The following is a 20606-nucleotide window of genomic DNA, read 5'->3' as shown; positions in this document are numbered from 1 at the left end:
CAGAAATTTATCCGAAAGCTCAAAAGTAATTATTAACTTTTTCGTTTATCATAATCATCAATTTGACCATTTTTTCATGAATAAAATGTTTCAATTTTTTTCTCTTAAAACTACTTATTTAATATTGATTGCATAATCAACATATACATGATTCCCGTGAATGCGGTGATCAGACATTTTCAAAAATTATATATATATATATATCATATATATATATATATATAATATATATTATATATATTTATATATATTTATATATATAAAAACAATAATCGTACATAAAAATTATAAATACTATTACATTTTCACTTGTGATTATTTTTGTTTATTTGAATTGTTTTTTTTTACTATTGATCACATTACTTTTTAACGAAATACATTTGTTTGACTAAAAAATATGACAAGCGGTCTATATTATTTTATTCTAAACATTATAGACTTGATATTATTAACCAGTGATATATTTCTTCAAATACTACACAAGAAAATTTATTTTCTTATTACAGTAATTATTTGTTACGACGTGTTACATTTTTTGCAATTTTTTTTTTGTTTTAATTATTATATATCAATAGTTTACAGATTTATTTCGCAGGCGAACAGAATCACAATAACTACTCGGCTTTAGCCGACCTTCTTTATCTCTACAAATGTTTTTTATTTTTTTTAATATTTTTTAATACGAATTACATACATTTTAATATTTTATATTTATTGTATGTGCGCAGTCTCGAAGTCTACATAGACATATATCAGGCCTATACGTCTTTTTTTGTTTCAATTATACTTATTAAATATTTATACCTCAATGTACTGGACAAATTATAAATTATACTTATTAATATTAATAACTTTTGCTATTATCGATAATTTATTTGATTTCTGAGCAATTTTACTCAACACTCTGATATTTGATTGTTAAAAAAAATAGATCATCATTAATTTAATAATAAATTGCTAAAATATTGTACTTTTACAAAAACAAAATTGAATAATTGAGTAAACAAGCTAATGAGTAATTGTTGTATATAAATTTTAGACAATACAGGATATAGAAAATAAATTCGATTATAACATTGTCATTTTACATGTTTTTCTCGTTGCTTAATTATTATTTATTGATTTTAAAATTGCTTATGTGCACCTTTTTATTAATTATTAATATCATTACACTAATTGTCATAAAAATAGATGTCACTTGGTTTATATATCATTTTTTTAATTTTTTTTTTCTCTACAAAAACACCATGAACAACTGTTTGCCTGCGAAAGATTGTATGATACATGACAATTGGTTTTTAATTTTTAAATATTCGTTTTTTGAGGTATTCATCATTTAAAGAGATTCAACAATAACGTATTCAAAGAGGTTTCATAAAAAATAAAACGATATGAGGAAAAGAAAGTATTGAAATAAAAATATTTCATTAATGAGGGCTAAGTATGAAAAATTTGAGGCACTCAGAATACCCCATATTTCGATATCTACTACTTAATATTGTATATTTATTATATATATGTAACGTTATGTCTAATAACGCTTTAAATATATATAATATATACAAAAAATATGCGTATTTACAAATATTAAGTTTGTCCCCAATCTTACATCGTAGTCAAGGGTAAAACACAGCAGGAGATAATGGACATTCAGTTGACGGATGATTGAATTTTATGAAAAGTAAAAGCTTTTGTCAAATGTATCTGGTGAAACTATATAATTTCACTACAATCCGCAAATTAATAAATACATTTCTATTGAGGCAAATATTATTATATCATTATCATAACAATCGCTTGAGTCACCCACAATTTGTTAACTACTTTTTTTTTACGTTTTTATCCTTTGTTTAAAATAGTATACTAAATAATTTTTTCATATGACATTTTGTTAATTTTTTTCAGTTTTTTTTTTTGTATATTCGAATTTTTTTTATGGTTCTATATTTTGATATTAAATTTGTTCGTGAACAATATATGTATGTATAAGCTGCTATTTTAACGTGATAGTTAAAAAAAGCATTCTCTTTTGACTATTTATACAATATTAAAAATGTCATCAATAACGCTTATAAACAATTTGTAATATCACCAATAGTTTAATTTAATCATATAAGTTGTGATTGTACGAAAATAATAATTTATACTTTCAAAGTCAAAAAAATATGATCTTTAATAATAATACAATTAAAGTACGATGAGTTTTTTTTTTTAAAATACAAAAAATATAATTCAAAACAAAACAAAATAATCATATGATCATTATGTTGAAATAATTTTTTTTTTTTTCATACTGGTTTAGTAAATTGTTACTTTTTATGACAATTTAAATAATTTTGTTATAATAAATTTAACAATATGAATTATTAAATTTTTTATTTTGATGTTAACCCTAATGCCATTAGTTATATGAAATTTACTGTATGTCATTAATCAAAAAATATAATACGAGTTAATATAAGTTGATCAATATTTCAATTTTATATCTGCAAACACGATTGTGGTTATAATGAATTAAAATAATAAGCTTCTCAAATTTGCATTGATTAAGAATTAGTTAAGGCTTTAGGGCGTAAAGTCAGACGGATCATCTACCCAAAACAAAAAAAAAGAACAAAACGAAGCTGTTTTGTTATAAAGTAGTTATAACTTTGATTTTATATCCTTAAATCATAAATACGAGGTACTCTCTATATAATTAATTAAAAAAGATAATTTGTTTGAATAACTAATATAATAAACTCTAGTTTTACATTATCACGGCCATTTAAAGACATTCAAGTCTAAAATATAACACGTCTTAAAAAAAATTAAACTGTGCAATGGTTTTTTTTTAAATTGTAATATAGCCTATAGTATTTTTGAACAATTAACGAGCAGACGATTCATCTGACAATAGGAAAATAATGTCATAACGATGTCCTATATTATAAGAAGAATAAGATACTAAATAATTCATTTAATGATCATCCGCATCATTTATACGCTGTCGTTTTTGCTGTTGCTGTTGTTGATGTTGTTCTGAAGGCTCAGGACTCTCGACAATCGACAGTGGAGCAGGAGAACCGGGTGAACTGTCGGGTTCTTCATGAGCTCGTTTACTCACCCCAACGCCTGCGTCAGGACCGACAAATGTACCACTAAAAAAAACAAATTATATTTATCAGTAAATGAAAATATTACGCTTAATAAATAAACTCACTGTTATATACCTGTAATTATAACTTGTTTGTACAATAACAGGAGCTGGACTATATTGGCCCGCGGGCGATAACATTTGTTCTTCCACTATATTTCCAGACACTACATATTTTTCTATAGAAATTTTACAAGATAAAAAATTAATGGCCTCATTATTTACTATAAAAGGTGATAAAATTATTATTCACCTTCTCTTGGGGTATCACTATTTACGCCATTAGTAACAACTGTAATCTGCTGTACAAGACGAGTTTTATGAGAAGGCGCGGCTGGTGATACATAAGGATGTCCAGGTGATCCTGGAGCAGACTGACTTGTTAGTTGACCAGCTGGTGATGGAACTGAACTATCGGGATAAGATTCTGGTCCTGGTGAACCTTCTCTACTTAAACATTCAGGCGTCATTATACCACTAATACCCACGTGGGATGGAGAAGCTGGTGCACTTCTGTAAATAAAAATTTTTTAATAAAAACCACTAATAATTATTTCAATATACTATATACATAACTCTTATTATATCATTTTCGATTTTTATCAAAGAGTAATTTCTTAAAATTCTATCTAACACTATGAACTTTTATTACTACTGAACTAAGTAAATGGATTTACCATTAAAATAAACATTATAAAATTTATTAGTTTACTGTAAATGCTTTTGTACAAATGATAACGAACTGCTTATATGAGAATAGATTTTCATGTTGAAATTAAAATATAAGCTTTCCAATTATAGGTTAACTTTTGTACATGGAAGTTACGATGATTTAATTATATATGTTAAAATGAAAATAATCAAAATTCATCAAGTTAAAGATTTCACAGCAAACTAATAATGAAATAAAATGATAGTTATTGTATAAAAACCTGGATGATAATCCAAAAGGTGCACGAAAGCACGGCACACCACGCTGTCTCCGTCTTCTGAATGCTTGTTCAATTAGTTTAGCCTCTGACTGAGGATCTATCCTCCAGAATGAACCTTTCCCGGGTTCCTCCTGACTTCTAGGTACTTTGATAAAATATCGATTTAATGATAAATTGTGTCTGATGGAATTCTGCCAGCCCTTGTCTGCGGTCCGGTAGTATGGGTAATGCTTGGTGATGTAAGAATAAATGCCAGAAAGCGTGAGTTGTTTGTCTTGAGCTGAAGCAATCGCTTGGACAATCAATTGAGCGTATGAATATGGAGGTTTCGAATCATCCTTGGGTGGACTATAATGTGGTGCAGTCGTTCCATTAGAACCTGAAGCAGTATTATTCCGATATCGGGATTCAGCTACAGATTCCGGACTCAATTGTCGGCTCGAACTTTGGCCAGGCTCTTGTCGATCGTTCACAGAGTTCTGAGGATCATTGGCTACTGCTGCTGCTGCATAAACAGCAACCATTTGTAGATCAGCTGAAATATTTCGTCTACTTTGTCCTGCCCTAGGACTTGCTGGGCAGGAATTAGCAGCACTGATAGTACCTGTTGGTGATGGAAAAGGACTACTGTATCCTGTATCAGGAATATTAATTCGTAGTGGTGGCAATAATGCTCTTTGCTTTGGTGTCGCTGATAGAACATTGCTATGCTCTTGTTCATCGACTAACGATTGAAACACAAGCCTTATACTTGTACTGGGAAATCGAAATGTACATCTGCAACAAATAACAATAATTAATAACAATGTCTTATGATGATTATTTATATAAATATCTCAACAATGCAAGTAAAAATAAAATGCACAAATGATAGCAAATCATGCAACGTAATGAAGAAATATATTGCAATGTATTTTGAAAGATTATAAATTAAATTCAAGGCTTTCTTATTGAATGTTTATTATGATAAGAGACAGTAATGTATTGAAAATTGATGAAAGGACGTCGATTGTTTACTTCACTTAAAAGTAGCTGAAGTATTTACAAGCATTACTGTTGATAGTAAATATTCATTTATTAGAAATATAGTAACCTGTATCTTCTCTCATGTAAAGACATAAATCAATAGTGTATTTAGGAGTTGAAGGTTACGAAATATGATCTAGTTGTAATAGAGTGAAACCTGTTCAGTGATGGGCACATCACGTGGCTAAAACTGGGATAACTTGAGATCACTAATCTTGAAGAATTAATCATCTCTATTTGTTTACTCAATACAATAATAGAACAGAGTTACGTATAGATGGAGCAATAAACGTATAAACTAAGTTGGGATAAAATTTTCCAATGTTTACTTACGTTTTAGGTAATTGAAAAGCAGGTGCTCCTTTACGCTGGAAAACACCATCAACAAAAACTCCATTCTTTCCATTGCAGGTCATGAAGAAGTATGGATGATCATAAAATACTTCCAAGTGTCGTCGTGAGATAAAACTTGAGTGGCCCATGTTAACATCCACCTCACCCTTGCTACTATTCCGTCCTATTGTAATTCGTCTCTGGCGTACCATATATTCGAATTCACGACCCTCTAATCTTGCTATTGGTGCACCCTTAGTCTCTGGGTTCCACTGCATTTTATTCGGACTTGCCGGTGCTGACTTAAGGGCAAGAAGCGCCCACGCGTCACTCTCTTGGGTTCGCGAATATGTTGACGACATCGTGGCCAATCTTTTAAGATTATCGCCACTCGTCAGTATGACCACTTTTCCTTTTCTCTTGCTGTTTCTTGTACTTGCTAAGCGCTTCGTGCACGCTCCACGCACGCACGTAGCACCGTGTATCTATTTCTTCCGTAATATGGCCGGCTCACCCCGTCTATCAACTGCTCTCCCAACACACAACGGCGGATGTTAACCCACAAAAGAGATATGTACACGGTTACCTTACCATACACACCGTTTCTCTGTGCCGACTATTCTTGCCAATGTGCTCACCTCGCACTCTTTCTCTCTTTCTTTCTCTTTCTTATCCTCTCTTGTTCTATATCTCTTTCACTTGATCTCTTTCTCTCTTTTCATACCCGACAGTCACTCACTAATTCTCTTTTCTCCTTGTTTATCCACAATCCGAAACGTGGGTGGCCACCACGTGACACGAGCCTCCCAATACCGCGATACAGTACACACTTTTAAATTTATTTTATTTTCTTATATTTATTTTCTTTCTTGACCTCTTTTAAACTATAAATACACTAGTAACTGATTTGTTGTTGTTTCAATTTTACTTTATACGCAAAAACCCATTTTATTTGATTTTAATACCTCGTGTTTGGTACTATGTACCGTGTGACCTGCCTTGTTTGCTCGAAGAGACCGGATGTTATCCTAGCGCCATTCTCATTTTACATAACCTAACTTTACGGCGCTAAATTTAAACAGTATTTGAGGTTGAAAATATTACAACATTTCAACCACTCTATATTAATTTTAAATTAATGATAAAAATAATGTATTTTATTATCATTTATTTAATTCATTTATTAGTAAAGTATTTATTTTTATTATTGAAATATCAAAATTGCCATTTAAAAAATTCAATTAATCATCAAGCTGTGTTAAACATGCAACTCCTCTATTGATCCAATGTGATTCTTCTATTTTTGTAGGTATCATGATGTACATAACAAAATTCGAAGAATGCCCAGTAGTAGCAAGAATACCACGTCTGTCACTTGTTTTATAAACTGGACATGCATAAGCTGATGGAGTAGAAAAATCAGCTTTGATCCCCGGTTTCATCCAAATAACTGGTAAAATATCATACATAATTTTAGGCTTTGATTCATCCAATTCTTTAATTTCCTGGTTCCATCGAGCACCTTCTAGAAAAAGTCCCTAAGAAATAATTTATCAATGATTCAATCAAATTTTTCGTCAAATGTAATTAAAATTACATGCATAAATATTTTTTAAGTGTATTAGAGTAAAAATATGATCAAATGAATTAAAAATTATCATAATGTTTCTGTTGAAATTTTGATAAGGAAACTCAATGTATAACCTCATTAAATTATTTACTTTAACATTTTTGAATTATTCATAGATTAGATTAATCTTATTTAAAATTTTCCAATCGTTAAATAACATTTGTTAAAAAAAATTAATTCATGCAGCCAACAATTCTTGAAATAATGTTCTAAATGACTTTTCATTCACAAAAAATCTCACAATGAATAGTAACATCATTCATCATTGCATCAACTAATGCAACCTGTCATTTACATAATTACATACTTTTCAAAATAAAAACACTGACATAATATTTATTTTGTAGTTACAATGTTGTTTCTTTCAATGAAAAAGATATTATTATTCAATTTAAATAATTTTTTTTTTTTCATTTTTCTTTAAAGTTTAAAATTCAAGTTAATTTTTTTTTGTCTTATCAATAAAGAGGTTTATACTTTGATAAATTTAAATTAATTGAAACAATTGTTATGGAATTTTGACGTATGTTAACTTATTAAACAACACTATAATTTTGAAAAATTTAAAACTAAATAAAGTATAAAGGTAATACTTACTTTTACAAAAACTCCCATTGAAGGTACTTTGCTCACATTATCGATATTATAAATATCAGTTATTTCAAACTCAAAATCTAAATGATCAATTGGTATTTTATGTTGGCGTGCATGGTTTTGTAAAACTCCAGTTAGAAAAGATTGAATAAAGAAAAATCCAGAGATCCAATAAACAACCGGAGAGTTATAGTCAATCCAATTTTGAAAAAATTGAATTCTCTCTAATAAATCGTTAATATAACTTCCAAGTGGCTTTAGAGAAGGATATGATATTTTACTCCAAGCATTCGGAACTTTACCGATGCTTATATTGAAAAAGATTTCTTCTAGCGATGGAGAAATAACTACTTGACCTTTGATGGCTTTCTGTATATTTATAAGACTACTTTTTATAACTTTGATTAACCGATTGAATTTAATAAGTTCTTGTTGAAGAACAGTGTTCATGCTATTTTTGTAAAGAACAGGATATTTGTCAGAAACAGATTCAATATCAAATTGTTCTGGAATCTTTGATAGTATATCCGAAGCTAGAGTTGATACAATTGCTTCAGTATTTTCATCTATTCTTGTAACTGTTAGCTGCGTTTGAGTTAATAGTACACCGTCTAATAGCTCCATTGATTCTTTATTGTCCTTTGTAATGTCTGCATTATCGTGTAAGCCATAAACTTCAGGTTCTTGATTTAATGGCAAGCTCTTAATATATTTTATGCAACCATCATAGCTAGTATCTTCTGGAAGATGGTAATTACCACTTGGCGAGAATGAATAGCTAAATAAAAATATTTTTATCAATCGATTAAAATGCTATTCTGTTTGATATTATTTTAAATAATGAACCAACCTGTAATTTTTTATTACACCAATGTTAAAATAATTCTTCAAAAGAGAATTTAATAAACGTCGATCTTTGTCATCCGTTACTCTACCACCATAATTACATTCACCAGTAAGGTATAATAGTGCTTCGAAAGGTACTTGTTCATAATCATTTAGAAACATCTGAAAATGGTTTTACAATATCAATTAAAAGTATATTAAATAAAGTATGATTGTACATTTAAATTTTACCTGTAGTTGTAAAATGCTAATCCTTAAATCGGATTCATTAAACTCATAAGGAATATTCCATCCAAGTGGTCCAAATTGTCTACGTTCTTGTACAATAGCATGAAAAAAGCACAAAGAAAATAATAACGATCTCCATTCAATTATGCGCAAGCATCCAAAGAAAAATTTAGAATCAGCAATAGGATAATTGAGGTAACTTCGCAGTAAATTCTGTTTTAATCCTTTAGGAGGCTCATTAATTATTTTAACTCCATTTTGTAGCACAGAAACAGGGAAAACTTTTGATGGGTAACTTGTGAGCCATAATCTAAATTTTTTATGTGTATTTTCCAATACAATTACTTGGTCACATATTCTGTCGAGTTCCTTCATCCATGATTCTGCTAAGTGACAATTCTGCAGAACAACCCAGTCTCCACTTTGAATGGCTTTGTTAATCATATTAGCAGCTAGAGGTCCTTGACCTTGACCAAGTGATATTGTTATGAGGCTTTCTTTGTAAATTCCTTTAGTCTCAGCAAATTTAACTAAACTTGCCATTGGATCTGATCCAGGAGACAGAATAAATATCAAAGGTGTTATATTATTAGAATCATTGTAAGATTCTTCAAGATCGAATGGTGGAGGTTCAATAAAATTTTGCCCTATATTTTCAGATATAAATATTTGAACTGCTGATACCAATTTATCTGGTCGAATACATCTTAATATTACTAGTTTTTGTAATTCACTATTTGAAATATTATTGAACGGTGATGGAAAATTACTTTCTTGTGGATTTGACAGATCATAAAAATTTTTCCAACTCTTTGTATCGAGTTCAAAGGATGTTTTAAGTTCTTCAAGACCAATCAACTGTGAAGCACGAACAATCTCAGACCAGGATTTATCAGTTAACCATGATGAATCAGGATTTTTATAAGGATTGTCCAATGTAATTCCACCTGTTAATAAAAAGGACCATAGATCATGATTAATTTTATCCTTTGCTCGTAGAATTTCTATTGTTAACACCAAAGAAAAAATTAATTTATCCTTTTCAAATAAAGAACGACAGACATTTCTGTAGATACTTCGTGTGAAAATATTGTTAAGGCTTTCTATTCTAATATTTAAATCTTCTGATTTTTTGCTATTTGATATAGCCATAATATATAGATTAATAAACCAGGGTAAAGAATATTGATACATAGGATCAATATTAGCCAAGTTCGAGATACAAAAAAATAGAATAGCACCATGATGTGATACTGGTTTGTACGCATCTCTTGCTTCGTCAATTTCAATGGTTGTTTTTGCAGCAATTTTTTGTTTAGCTTCGATTTCTTCAGATAAAAGTTTTGAAGACGATAAAATTTTAATAGCTGTTTCATCTTCAAGAATATTACCTTCTGAAGATGAGAGAACTTGAAGAATTTTATCTTCGATTTCTTTAAGAATTTTTTTATTGTTAGCTCCTTCAATAATCAATTGATTCTTTTTATCCTCAAGTGCAGGCAAATCTTTGGCAACTACTATACCTAATAATTGATCCTGTAATCCTTGACGAGTAATTGTAAAATTAAGAAGATTAACTTTTACTGCCACTTCTGGTAGGTAATGAGGATTGGGTAATCTCGTTGTGATGTAAAGTTTAAAATTTGAATTGTATTCTAAAACATTATCTCCAAATTTTATATAGAATATTCCCGACTGTTTATAAATATTTTTTACTAAAATTGGTTCTAAAATAGGATCCAGTTCCTGAAGAATATTTTCCAATAATACTGGAAGACCTAGTTCAATAGAGCTCTCTAAAACTTTGATATAATTCAAGTCAGTAAGTTTAATAACATTCAATTTGTTTTGTTTTTCCATATTTTTAATCCATTTATTAGCTTGTCCTTGTGGATCGATCATAAGAGGCCATCGATTAGAATATTTAACAATTATTCCATTTTCAATTGAAAAATTATCAGCTGGTAGCCCTTGAATCATCCAATTTCTAATTTCTACAGGTTCTCCGAGAATGTCAGCCAACTTGAACTGATCACTACAAGGGATTTGAACTGATTGGCAATAATTATGCCATCCACTAACTAAATTATTACGATAATCGACCGTAAATGCTCCTAAATAAGCTGAAATTCCTGCAGACAATAATACATCACCAATGACATTAGTCAAACTTGCTTTAAGACTTGCAGCAGTTTCACTCCATCGTGATTTTTCTCCACCAAGGCCACCAAGTAGTTTTTTGGCTCGATCTAATTTTTGCATACAATGATCTATTTGATCTTCTAATTTCTTTTTTTCTCTCATACATTCTGCAAATTCATCATTTAGAGTTTGTAACTTATCTGTAACTTCTTGAAGAAGTGCTCGTTTAGCGTTTAAAGTTTCCATTTGAGCAGCAAGTTCAGCCTCTGCTTCTGCTAACATTGCTTTTTTAGGAGCTACAACTTTTATCACACGATCGTAAACTTCCATAGCTCGAACCCATTTACACAATCCTTCGCAAGCAGTCGAAACTTTTTTAATAACTTCTGGCTGGAAGCTTCTATCATTCATAAACTTATCTCGTATGCGTTTAATGTTCGCTGGTGGTATATTATCTTTATCAAATGTCTTAAGACTATCTAAAAATTTCATATCTCCAAGCATTTTTATTGATGATGGCCAGTAATCATCTATCATCATACCGGACGCATCTTGAATACGCTCCGGTTTAATCCCCTTAAGGACACAAACAGCTTCCATTACCAATCTGACACCTGCTGGAGGATTTTTCATTGACTTGACAATAGTGATATCTGCAGGTTTTAAAGTATTTAATGCAGATAGAGCAGCTTCTAAAGCTGGTGTAGCTTCAGCTAAATCACTCTCACAATCATCTTTAATTGCTTGAGCTGCTGCAGCTGCTTCATTAGCTAAAGCTTCATCAGCAGCAACTATTTCCTTCTTTGCTTCTACATTCACTGTATCTTGCTCTATTTTTATCATCAATTTATCGCTCAACTGTGAAGAAGCTACCAACTTTGGTCGTAATTCATGTAGTTCATTTTGCATTATTGAAACTTGACCAGCAGCATAGTCAAGTTTCTCCAACCCTACAATGTATCGATTTTGCTGTGCAGTTATTTTATCAACTTTCGCTTGATATAATTCATTCAAAGATTTTATTAATTCAATGAAACTTGTTGGTGTCACATAATTTATCCTTCCCTGTGTCTTTTTTAAATCTTCGCTAGCTTCTTGCGTATCTTGATGAAATTTTATGCAACTTTTAACACACTTATGAAAAATATCATGATCTACATCAAGATTTTTTAATGAAACAACGGCCATTTTTTCAAGAGCTTCTGCAGGCCAAGGTGTATACCAATCAATTGTACAACAGTTAATTAAAGAAGGAAACATTCTAATTCTATTTCTAAAAGTATCGCCAATGGGTGACATTGTTAAAACTGTGTGTAAACATTTTTTAATTCTTCCAATAAATACATTATAAAGAGCCATAGGAGTAGTTTCAGTCTTCTTTGTGGCATCTTCTCGAGCTACATTCGTCATTTTATCAAGAATTTCTGCTTTCTCTTCGTTTCCATATAAATTCGGTATATCTCCTGTATTTAATATTATATTAATATCTTCCAAAAATGATTCATCTTTAATTTGATTATCTGCAAAGAGAAATACAGTGGGCTTTCCATCACAACCAACTTTTAATAAAAGTTTTTTTAGATCATCTCTCCATTCAACAGGACCATAATTTTTCGTTACTGCTACTTGGTGGAATAAATATTCACAAATACTTGCTGCTAGCCTACAGCATGAACTTCTGCCCGAACCACCTACTCCTATCAATAAAGCATTGCCATCATCTTGCATAAGAATTCTAGATATTCGCGATATATGTTCAATAGCATATCTAAATAGCACTAATGACAGTGGAGTTTTCGACATCATGTTATATTCAGTGAGATAATAATCCATTTTTTCTTGTAAGTCATTCATATCAGTAATTTCGTCATAAATTTTTGGATCAGCATCAGGTTCCATGTACATTCCAAACATTAAATCACGAACGTGATTTTTCGTTATTTCTTTTTCATTTTCTTTTAATAAGTCTGCCAATACTTTATTCAAAGGTTGTCTAAGTTTATCATAGACAGTGTATTGTACCATTTTAAACAATACTTCTCGGTCTTCCTCATCCACAAGACGATCATGAAAGACTCGATAAACTTCATGAATCCAAAGTTTAATTAGTTTGTTAGGGTCTTTCATTCTTGCAGCAGGTACCAGCATGATTCCACTAATAACTTTATGGAAATCTCTTAGATTGAATGTATAATGGCTCTTAGCAGGAATAGGCAAAAAGCTGTCAATAGCCCCATGAAAAATATCTAATGTTGCTGCTACTATCATTTTTGATAATCTAGAAATATTTGCCTCAAAGCCTTTCGAAAAATGCCAATCAAGAATGGAAGTAAATATTTTATTCATTGTAGTATCATCAAATTCATCTATGCCAACAATATACATGTGACGTAGTAATCTCGGTGTAATTGAATTAGAATTTCCTCCAGGTGGTGCCATGGCTGCAACCATTAGCATATCCACTAAATAAAGCATTGATGTATCCTTTGGATCGAACCAATATCCATGGTCAATCCACTGACGAAGTAGTTCAACAGGTGGTTGTGCTCCGTATATTTCTTTCAGCGGTATACTCAAATCGTCTACATATAATATACACTTTTTTCCCATTGTTGGACCATAGACTCCTTTTCTTCTTCTATCTAATTTAGACATAATGATTTCTTGAACTTGAGATGCACTAGTATTAGCACTAAAATTTATTACATTCTGCATAAATTTTTCTTTAGGGAGATTCAACATATAATTGAGAATAATTGATGATTTTCCAGTTCCAGTAGGACCTACGAATAAAACTGGAATCGATTTATTGAGTAATTTCGACATGAAAAATTTCTGCAGAGCTACTTGATTTGTTTCAATTATTAATTCATTTGCTTTGGCATTTGCTGATAATGGTGTCTACAAAAAAACAAATTTATTATTCGATAAAGAATATTATTTATTTAATAAATAATTAACTCAATAAATAATTACTGGTGTATTGATGTCAACCCAAGAAATCCAAGTTCCATTATTTCTTTTATCATAAATCCAATCATATATCGTTCCTCTATCGGGAAAAAGTTGTTGCTTAGATAATTTAAATGCTTTTGGCTTTGGATATTCTTCTTCATTTCCAGCCAGTAGGTTTTCAAAATATACACTGAAAGTGTGTCTACTAGCACCAACAAGTATTGAAGTGTATCCCCACACCATACTGAAAAGTAAAATACACTGGAGCCAAACAGTGCTAACTTGAGTTTCTTCTTCCAACATAGTAGCTAATATTCTCGTGAAAGACTGGAAAAGTTTATGTTCAAGTTATGATTATATGAAAATTAACTTGGAGAAAAAGAAACTTACCACAAACATGTGAAGTTCAGAAACATTGACAAAAGTCTGACAATTATACCGGATAAACTTAAAAATAGGATTTGTTAGCCATTCTATGAGTTCTACAGTGAGTTCAAATTGTTCAGCAAGGATTTTTTGTTTTAATTGTTTTTTATAAGATTCAAAAAAAGGCTGCCAACCCAACTGAGTTGATTCCATATAAATCATTCCACATCTACTGACAGTAGCAGGAGAAGCCTGATCTAAATCAGCAGCTTCAAAAATCATATTCATTTTCCTGTTCATCATAATTATCTCTCCAGACATAAGACATAATTTTTTATTATCATCTAACACTGTATTCATATTTTCAATCCAAACTGCATCAACAGGTCCATCAAAAATAATCCACTTACGTTCTAAACTTAAGGACTGGGCGAACTCGCGAAATGTATTAGCTAAAACCCCATCATTCCATTCATGAGATACTAAATCAAAGCGTCCATAAAGTAAATTCATCGTAATAGCTTTAGGATTGATAACTCGATAGTTGACTTTAAATTCTTTGATTGATGCTCCTTTTTTCACTGATAAATCACCAAGAGCATCAGCTAATAATTGATAAGCTTGAGTTTTTCCTCCCAAAGTATCTCCAATGATCATCACTCCATGTCTAACAAGAATCATTTCGTAGATTTGAATTATCTTCTCCACGTACCAAGGAGTAGCTTGAAGATTTCGTTTATCTAAATGTACTTTCAACAACTCTATTAACTCATCTCTGTCAGGTTGTGATAAATCAACATCAGGGAACAGATCACTATATATTCCCTTAAAAAGTGGAACGTCATGTGCCAAAAACTTTGGAAGATTTACATCAATTAAAGCTCGTAAGACTAATGAGGATTCATTGTGGTCAGAATATTTTAGTTTTAAATTACCAGCAACAATAAGAACAGTTTTAACAGCACGCATTCCATAATCATAATGACTTTGAGAGCTTAATTGTTCTGAACAAAGTTTATAAGTATGAACAATTTTTTGAGCTAAATTAATTGCATTAATAAATCCATAAGAGTAAAGTGTAATTTCTCCAATTAATGCGTAATCTGGAATCATCATGGCAACAGTTCGAAAAAGTACTTTTAAATTATCTGGGAGCTCTTGACGTCCTGCGTATCCAGGATTCATAGTAATAATAATATTACAAGTGGGATTTAATTTTATTTCCATTCCTTCAAATATAAATCGTTCAGCTTTTACACTGATTGCCATTTGTATAGTCAATATTTGTTGAGCAATTACGGAAAGCACTTCCAATTCGATCCTATTAAATTCATCAAAACACGCCCACGCTCCTGATTGAGCTAATCCTTTGAAAAATTTTCCCATAGCTTTATAATTTAATCCTTCGGAACAATTAAATACCACACATTGTTTAGCAACAGCTTTTGCTAAATCTTTAGACGTCTCTGTTTTCCCCGTACCTGCTGGACCTTCTGGAGCTCCTCCAAGATTCAATTTCAATGCTCCCATCAGTGTTCTATAGCATCTATCAGTTAAAGGGGTTATGACTAATCGTGATGAATTACCTAAATATTCAAATCCATAAATGACATCAGTTGTTATCATGGAAACTGTTATTCCACCATCTAACCAGTAATATCGTAATTGAGATATCCAGTTAAAATCAATTGGATCATTGACTTGTTTGTCGACCAATAATTTTACCACATCTCTTGCATGAACGTCTATTACTATCAAAGCATTCAGGGTAATTCGGTTTCCAACATCTAATTTTCCTCTAACCAGTTCTACAGTTTTTTCAATCTGTGTCGAACATTTGTTCAAATAATTTTTAATAGAATTATCTGCAAAGCTTTCGATCACTTCACTGGTCCAATGAACTTGACTACTGCAAAGAACTATTTGTCCTGGCCATGCTAATATCCATTCTTCTCTCATAGTTTTGAAATAAGATATTATGCTATCTTGAATAATGTCTCTCAAAGATGTAACCATCATTTCTTCTACTTGACAAAGCCATTTTTCAACCATACCTTTAGCATCTGCAGGATAAATTTTTCCACTCAGAGGTACATATTCATCTTCTGCTGATAGTATTCCTACTATTTCTTCATCTTTGGTAAACCTGAGCTTATTTATTCCCTCGAAACATTTTTTCAAGTGTGGCTGTACCCGTTGAGGATCTTTTGTCTCTGACAAAATCTCTAGAAGTTCATCATTGGACAAAAAGAAAAATCTCGGGAATATTAATCGTTTCTTTTCTAAATAGTCATTGAGACCCTTTTGTATTTCTTCCAACAGAGAATTACAATGTTTAAATTGTTTCAGCATATCTGGAACAGATGTTGCAATGATGACTTTTTTATCCTCCATCACTGAAACCATAATACTTCTCCAAGTTTTATCAACTTTGCGGAAATTTTGTGCCTCTGTTGGCATCTGTCTCATGATATCTTCACTACTAAATATTGGTTCTAAATACATCCAAGTTGCCTGACAAGCTAACCATTGATCAATAATGTCTTGCATTGATATTAATTTAGCTTCCCAACTTTCCATTTCATGCTCGAACGGCTTAACAAATGGTGAACCTCTCATTGTCTGTGCTTTTAAAATATGATCATCAAGAAGCATTTGGATGTCATCAACTGATGATAAAATTTCCACACCTGTTTCACGATAAGGTATCAGATTAAAATAAATATCTTTCCATTCATTTTGCATTTTTTTCAAATTTTTCTCCAGTGAGTGTTCTTTTGTAGCAGCTAAAGTTATTTCTTCAAGTTTATCAATATGAGGCAACAATCCATATTCAATCATGTCTGATAAACTACTTTTTTCATTGGGAATAATTTTAGTATTAACAACATTACTAATTAGTTCCCAATGACGAGCTTGCAATCCAGGAGTACAAATAATTTGTAAAATAGGAATGAATTGTTTGAATTTCTCAATTTTCCCTCGAATCATTTCAGCAATACGTCGAGCTCCTGGGGTATCAGATAACGCTCGTCCCAATTTATATAAAGTTTTCCAAGCATTTTCAGTTTCATCACGTACTTCCTCAGCATTCAAGCCGGAAAATGGTCCGTAATACCATTTCTCATAATTTTTATGAAAATTTAAAACAGTATGCCAAAGTTTATCAAAAGTCTCAACTGTAGTCGACATAGAAGGTAAAGTTAAATAAGGACTTATTTCAATATCTAGAAGACCTTCTTCCTCATTTATTTGTTCAGCCTCTTTTCTCATTTCAGCCATAATACCTGATAACTGTTCTATCTCTTTCGTTGCTTGTTCCATATCTTCCAACATCAAAACTGGAGGGTCTTTTTTCTTAAACGCATCTATTGATTGCTGCATGGTTTGGATTTTTTGTTCAAAATTATCTCTTCGTTGTCGCAAAACTCCTTCCACGAAATCTTTTCTCATATTCAATCTTTCAAGTGCTAATTCCATGATGACTTCCATTTCTTTCGGCCATGTAAGCGTTCGCGTATTCAATTGAATATCTTCATCATCTTGCGGTTGATAATCCAAAAGAAACATAATTAATTCTGCACAACGTGCTAATTTATTTCGTAAATTAAACATTGTATTATCACGACTGTCAATCAAGAATGAAAGTAAATTCACTACCTGTTGAGTTGTCTCTGGCATTTCAGCTATTTTTTCCGCAATTTCTTCAAATATACGACACAACTGGTGATTGTTCATTCTCAATTCATTTAAAAGAAAATTGCATATTTTAGTACGAAATTCATGAAGAATATTCCTTAAAGTTTCATTTATAAACGTGCAGTCTATTTCTATCATATTTAATGGTATTTTGTTTCTAAATAAACAAATTTCTTTGCTGAGACTATTATAGCCGTCTATTTTCTTTCCAAAATCTTTCAAAGATGAAATAGGATCAATTTTGAAATAACTATTTAAATTTTCATGTGCTTGACCGTCTAGAATGTATAGTAAATTTTCGTAAGACTTTAAATATAAATCTGGACCAATTTCATTTGCTAGAATACATTCTAATGCTTCGTCAATAATCTTCGATACCTATATGATCAAAACATATTTAAATTATTTCTCGATTTAATTAGTTAAAAAATTATAATTAATCATTTATTTACCAACACTTCTTTCCGTGATACAGAAAACATATACCCACTTCCTTTGAATTCTGGAAAAAGCACACTTTCAATTTTTGGCACTTTGGAGCCTACTGCTAAAATATTATCAAAGCATCTTGATAGAACTTGGTACATTTCTTGAATGCTTGGTTTTAATAAAAATTTTGTACTTCCTAATATTGGCTCAACCGAAATTCTGATGAAAGGAGTTCTAGAGAAAAATATAGAGAATATTGACTTAATATTATTTCAAATTACTGAATTTTTGAATAAATTAAATATTAACTTACCGAATAAATGATAAATCTTGGTATTTTCCTTCGAAAAAATTTCCATCCTTATATTGAATAAAAAAATTTTTAATTTCATTCAAAGTTTCAATTACTGTATGACGTAATTGTTCAGAAAGTAAAATATTAGCACTCCGAAAATATTTTTCAATAAGAGCTGTAGAAGCATTCATTTTTATTTCAAATAAATGAGACCAAGCATTTTTTTTGTTAAGAAATAATTCAGCTACATCTGCAAGCCATTCCGTCAAGAGTACTTGGCTTGCTTTATCGCAAACATTTTCAACTAATGATTCTAATTCTAACGCAGGAATCGGAAGGGTTCCGAAGTCAGTTATTTTTATTATTCTCATTTTGTAATATCTTGAATGAAAAAGAAATTATGTTATTATATTAAATAAAAAATTATTCAATCTAATTATTCAAGAATATCTTTAATAAATTTTTATTCAAATTTTATATATGAAAAAGATTAATAAAATAATAAGAAATATAGTTGACATTAATTAGTAAAATAAATACAATTTGTTGATAAATACATTCTCTTAAGAATTGATTTATCACTAGACATATTATTTCATCAGATTATTGCAAGCTAAAGCTTTACGATACATTAAATTTAATTGTTAATTACTTATTAAACCATATCTCTCTTATTCCAGTCATTATTTCATTTCCAATAAATAGATTATGTTCACTGTAATGAGTTGAGCTAATAACAGTTTGATGCCACGGAACAGGTGCTCGAATATGTGTCACAGGATATTGAATTGGAATCACATCAATTCCCAATCTTTCCCTTTCAAAAGGATCAAGTAAAATGTAATCAATAATTGCAAAACGAACACTTTGTTTATAGTCATCAATAATTTCAACTTCTAATTCTTTCATAACATGATGGAAGCTAAAAAAAATTGAACATATAATCAAATAATTATCTTTATTTTATTTTATCGATTGTTCTATTAATATTTACTTTTTAATTTTTTTTAACTTATCCCAAAGTCTTTTTTGAGCTTCATCAATATTTTTTAAATCATATGGCTCAATATGGTAATCATCAATTGTCTCTTTTATAAAATAATTGATTCGAGAAATTGAAGTGTCTGATTGACTATAAATATCCTTTTGTTCTTTTTCAATTGCATTCAATAATTCAGTTCTTTGAGATTCAATTGATTGAGGCATGTCTGCTTCTCTTTTTATTAATTCCTACAAGCATGTTGTTCACATTACAAAAAATGAGATAAAAGTTTATTTTCAATTCAATTCTTTAAAATTTTTATCCAAGGTACATTGCAAAAAAATATCAAAGAATAATACACAATAGCTGTAAACATACTTGTTGTTCGAGAATTCTTTGAATAGCTTCATTTTGCAATTGTTGCTTTATTCTTCTTCGTTCCTTTCGAATTTTTAACAAACGTTTTTCTTCTTTTCTTCGAAGCCAAGTGCCATCGGCTAAATCTGTTAGATTAATAATATTCTGAGGCGTAGATTCGAGCAATTTCATTTTTTCAATATTTTTTTCTTTCATTTCCTGTTCAAAAGCTTGTACATATTTTCGTGGTGGATAATCGAGCTCTCCATCCTCATCATAAAAGTTAAAAGTAATCGATTTAATTTCTTTTTTGCGTTTTCTTGATAATTTATTAATACTGAATTTCGATGCACTTGGAGTATAAGAGCTTGCAATACTTTCTGATGGTTTAACATACCTAAAACAGTCTTTGAAAGGCACTGCTTTTGTCCATGATTGATCTTGTAAAATAGGAGGATTTTCAATATATTTTAATGCTTCTGTAACTTGAGAAGATGGTTTTGAATCATCATTAATATTTGCTACAGCAATGTTCGGTATTCGACGTGGTCTCGAACATGTTGATGATGACAGTTTTAATGTTTTTCCTTGTTTTTCTTTTTTTAACATTATTTATAATAGTTAAATTAATAAAAAATTAAAAATCTCTTATCACT

The 20606-nt window shown here is 30.4% G+C and overlaps 2 protein-coding genes across 3 annotated transcripts; both read right to left on the bottom strand.

The window, feature by feature from the left end:
* Positions 1-2894: 2894 nt before the first annotated feature.
* Positions 2895-6452, bottom strand: FoxK (forkhead box K). 2 transcript variants are annotated; one of them, XM_035092878.1, is made up of 6 exons: positions 5428-6452; positions 4673-4845; positions 4069-4573; positions 3390-3649; positions 3213-3315; positions 2895-3140 (listed from the first exon to the last, which is right to left on the bottom strand). In XM_035092878.1, exons 1-6 carry the CDS (start codon positions 5787-5789, stop codon positions 2960-2962), a joined length of 1584 nt encoding a protein of 527 aa, XP_034948769.1. In that variant the 5' UTR covers positions 5790-6452; the 3' UTR covers positions 2895-2959. The 2 variants fall into 2 exon arrangements, with proteins under 2 accessions (XP_034948769.1, XP_034948768.1); XM_035092877.1 differs by having other exon boundaries at positions 4069-4845.
* A 128-nt stretch (positions 6453-6580) lies between these two features.
* Dnah3 (dynein heavy chain 3, axonemal) lies at positions 6581-20587 on the bottom strand. Its single transcript, XM_035092885.1, has 11 exons — positions 19972-20587; positions 19606-19841; positions 19264-19533; positions 18630-18992; positions 18340-18550; positions 14213-18265; positions 13844-14149; positions 8729-13768; positions 8502-8659; positions 7655-8429; positions 6581-6965 (listed from the first exon to the last, which is right to left on the bottom strand). Exons 1-11 carry the CDS (start codon positions 20557-20559, stop codon positions 6669-6671), a joined length of 12297 nt encoding a protein of 4098 aa, XP_034948776.1. The 5' UTR covers positions 20560-20587; the 3' UTR covers positions 6581-6668.
* Positions 20588-20606: the final 19 nt, after the last annotated feature.

This window comes from Chelonus insularis, unplaced genomic scaffold (assembly GCF_013357705.1).
Source record: "Chelonus insularis isolate UGA/USDA-ARS -01 unplaced genomic scaffold, ASM1335770v1 contig_94_pilon, whole genome shotgun sequence".
In the NCBI taxonomy this organism is placed as follows: domain Eukaryota; kingdom Metazoa; phylum Arthropoda; class Insecta; order Hymenoptera; family Braconidae; genus Chelonus; species Chelonus insularis.
The sequence above is the reverse complement of the archived record's forward strand: the minus strand, read 5'-3'. Positions and strand labels throughout refer to the sequence as shown.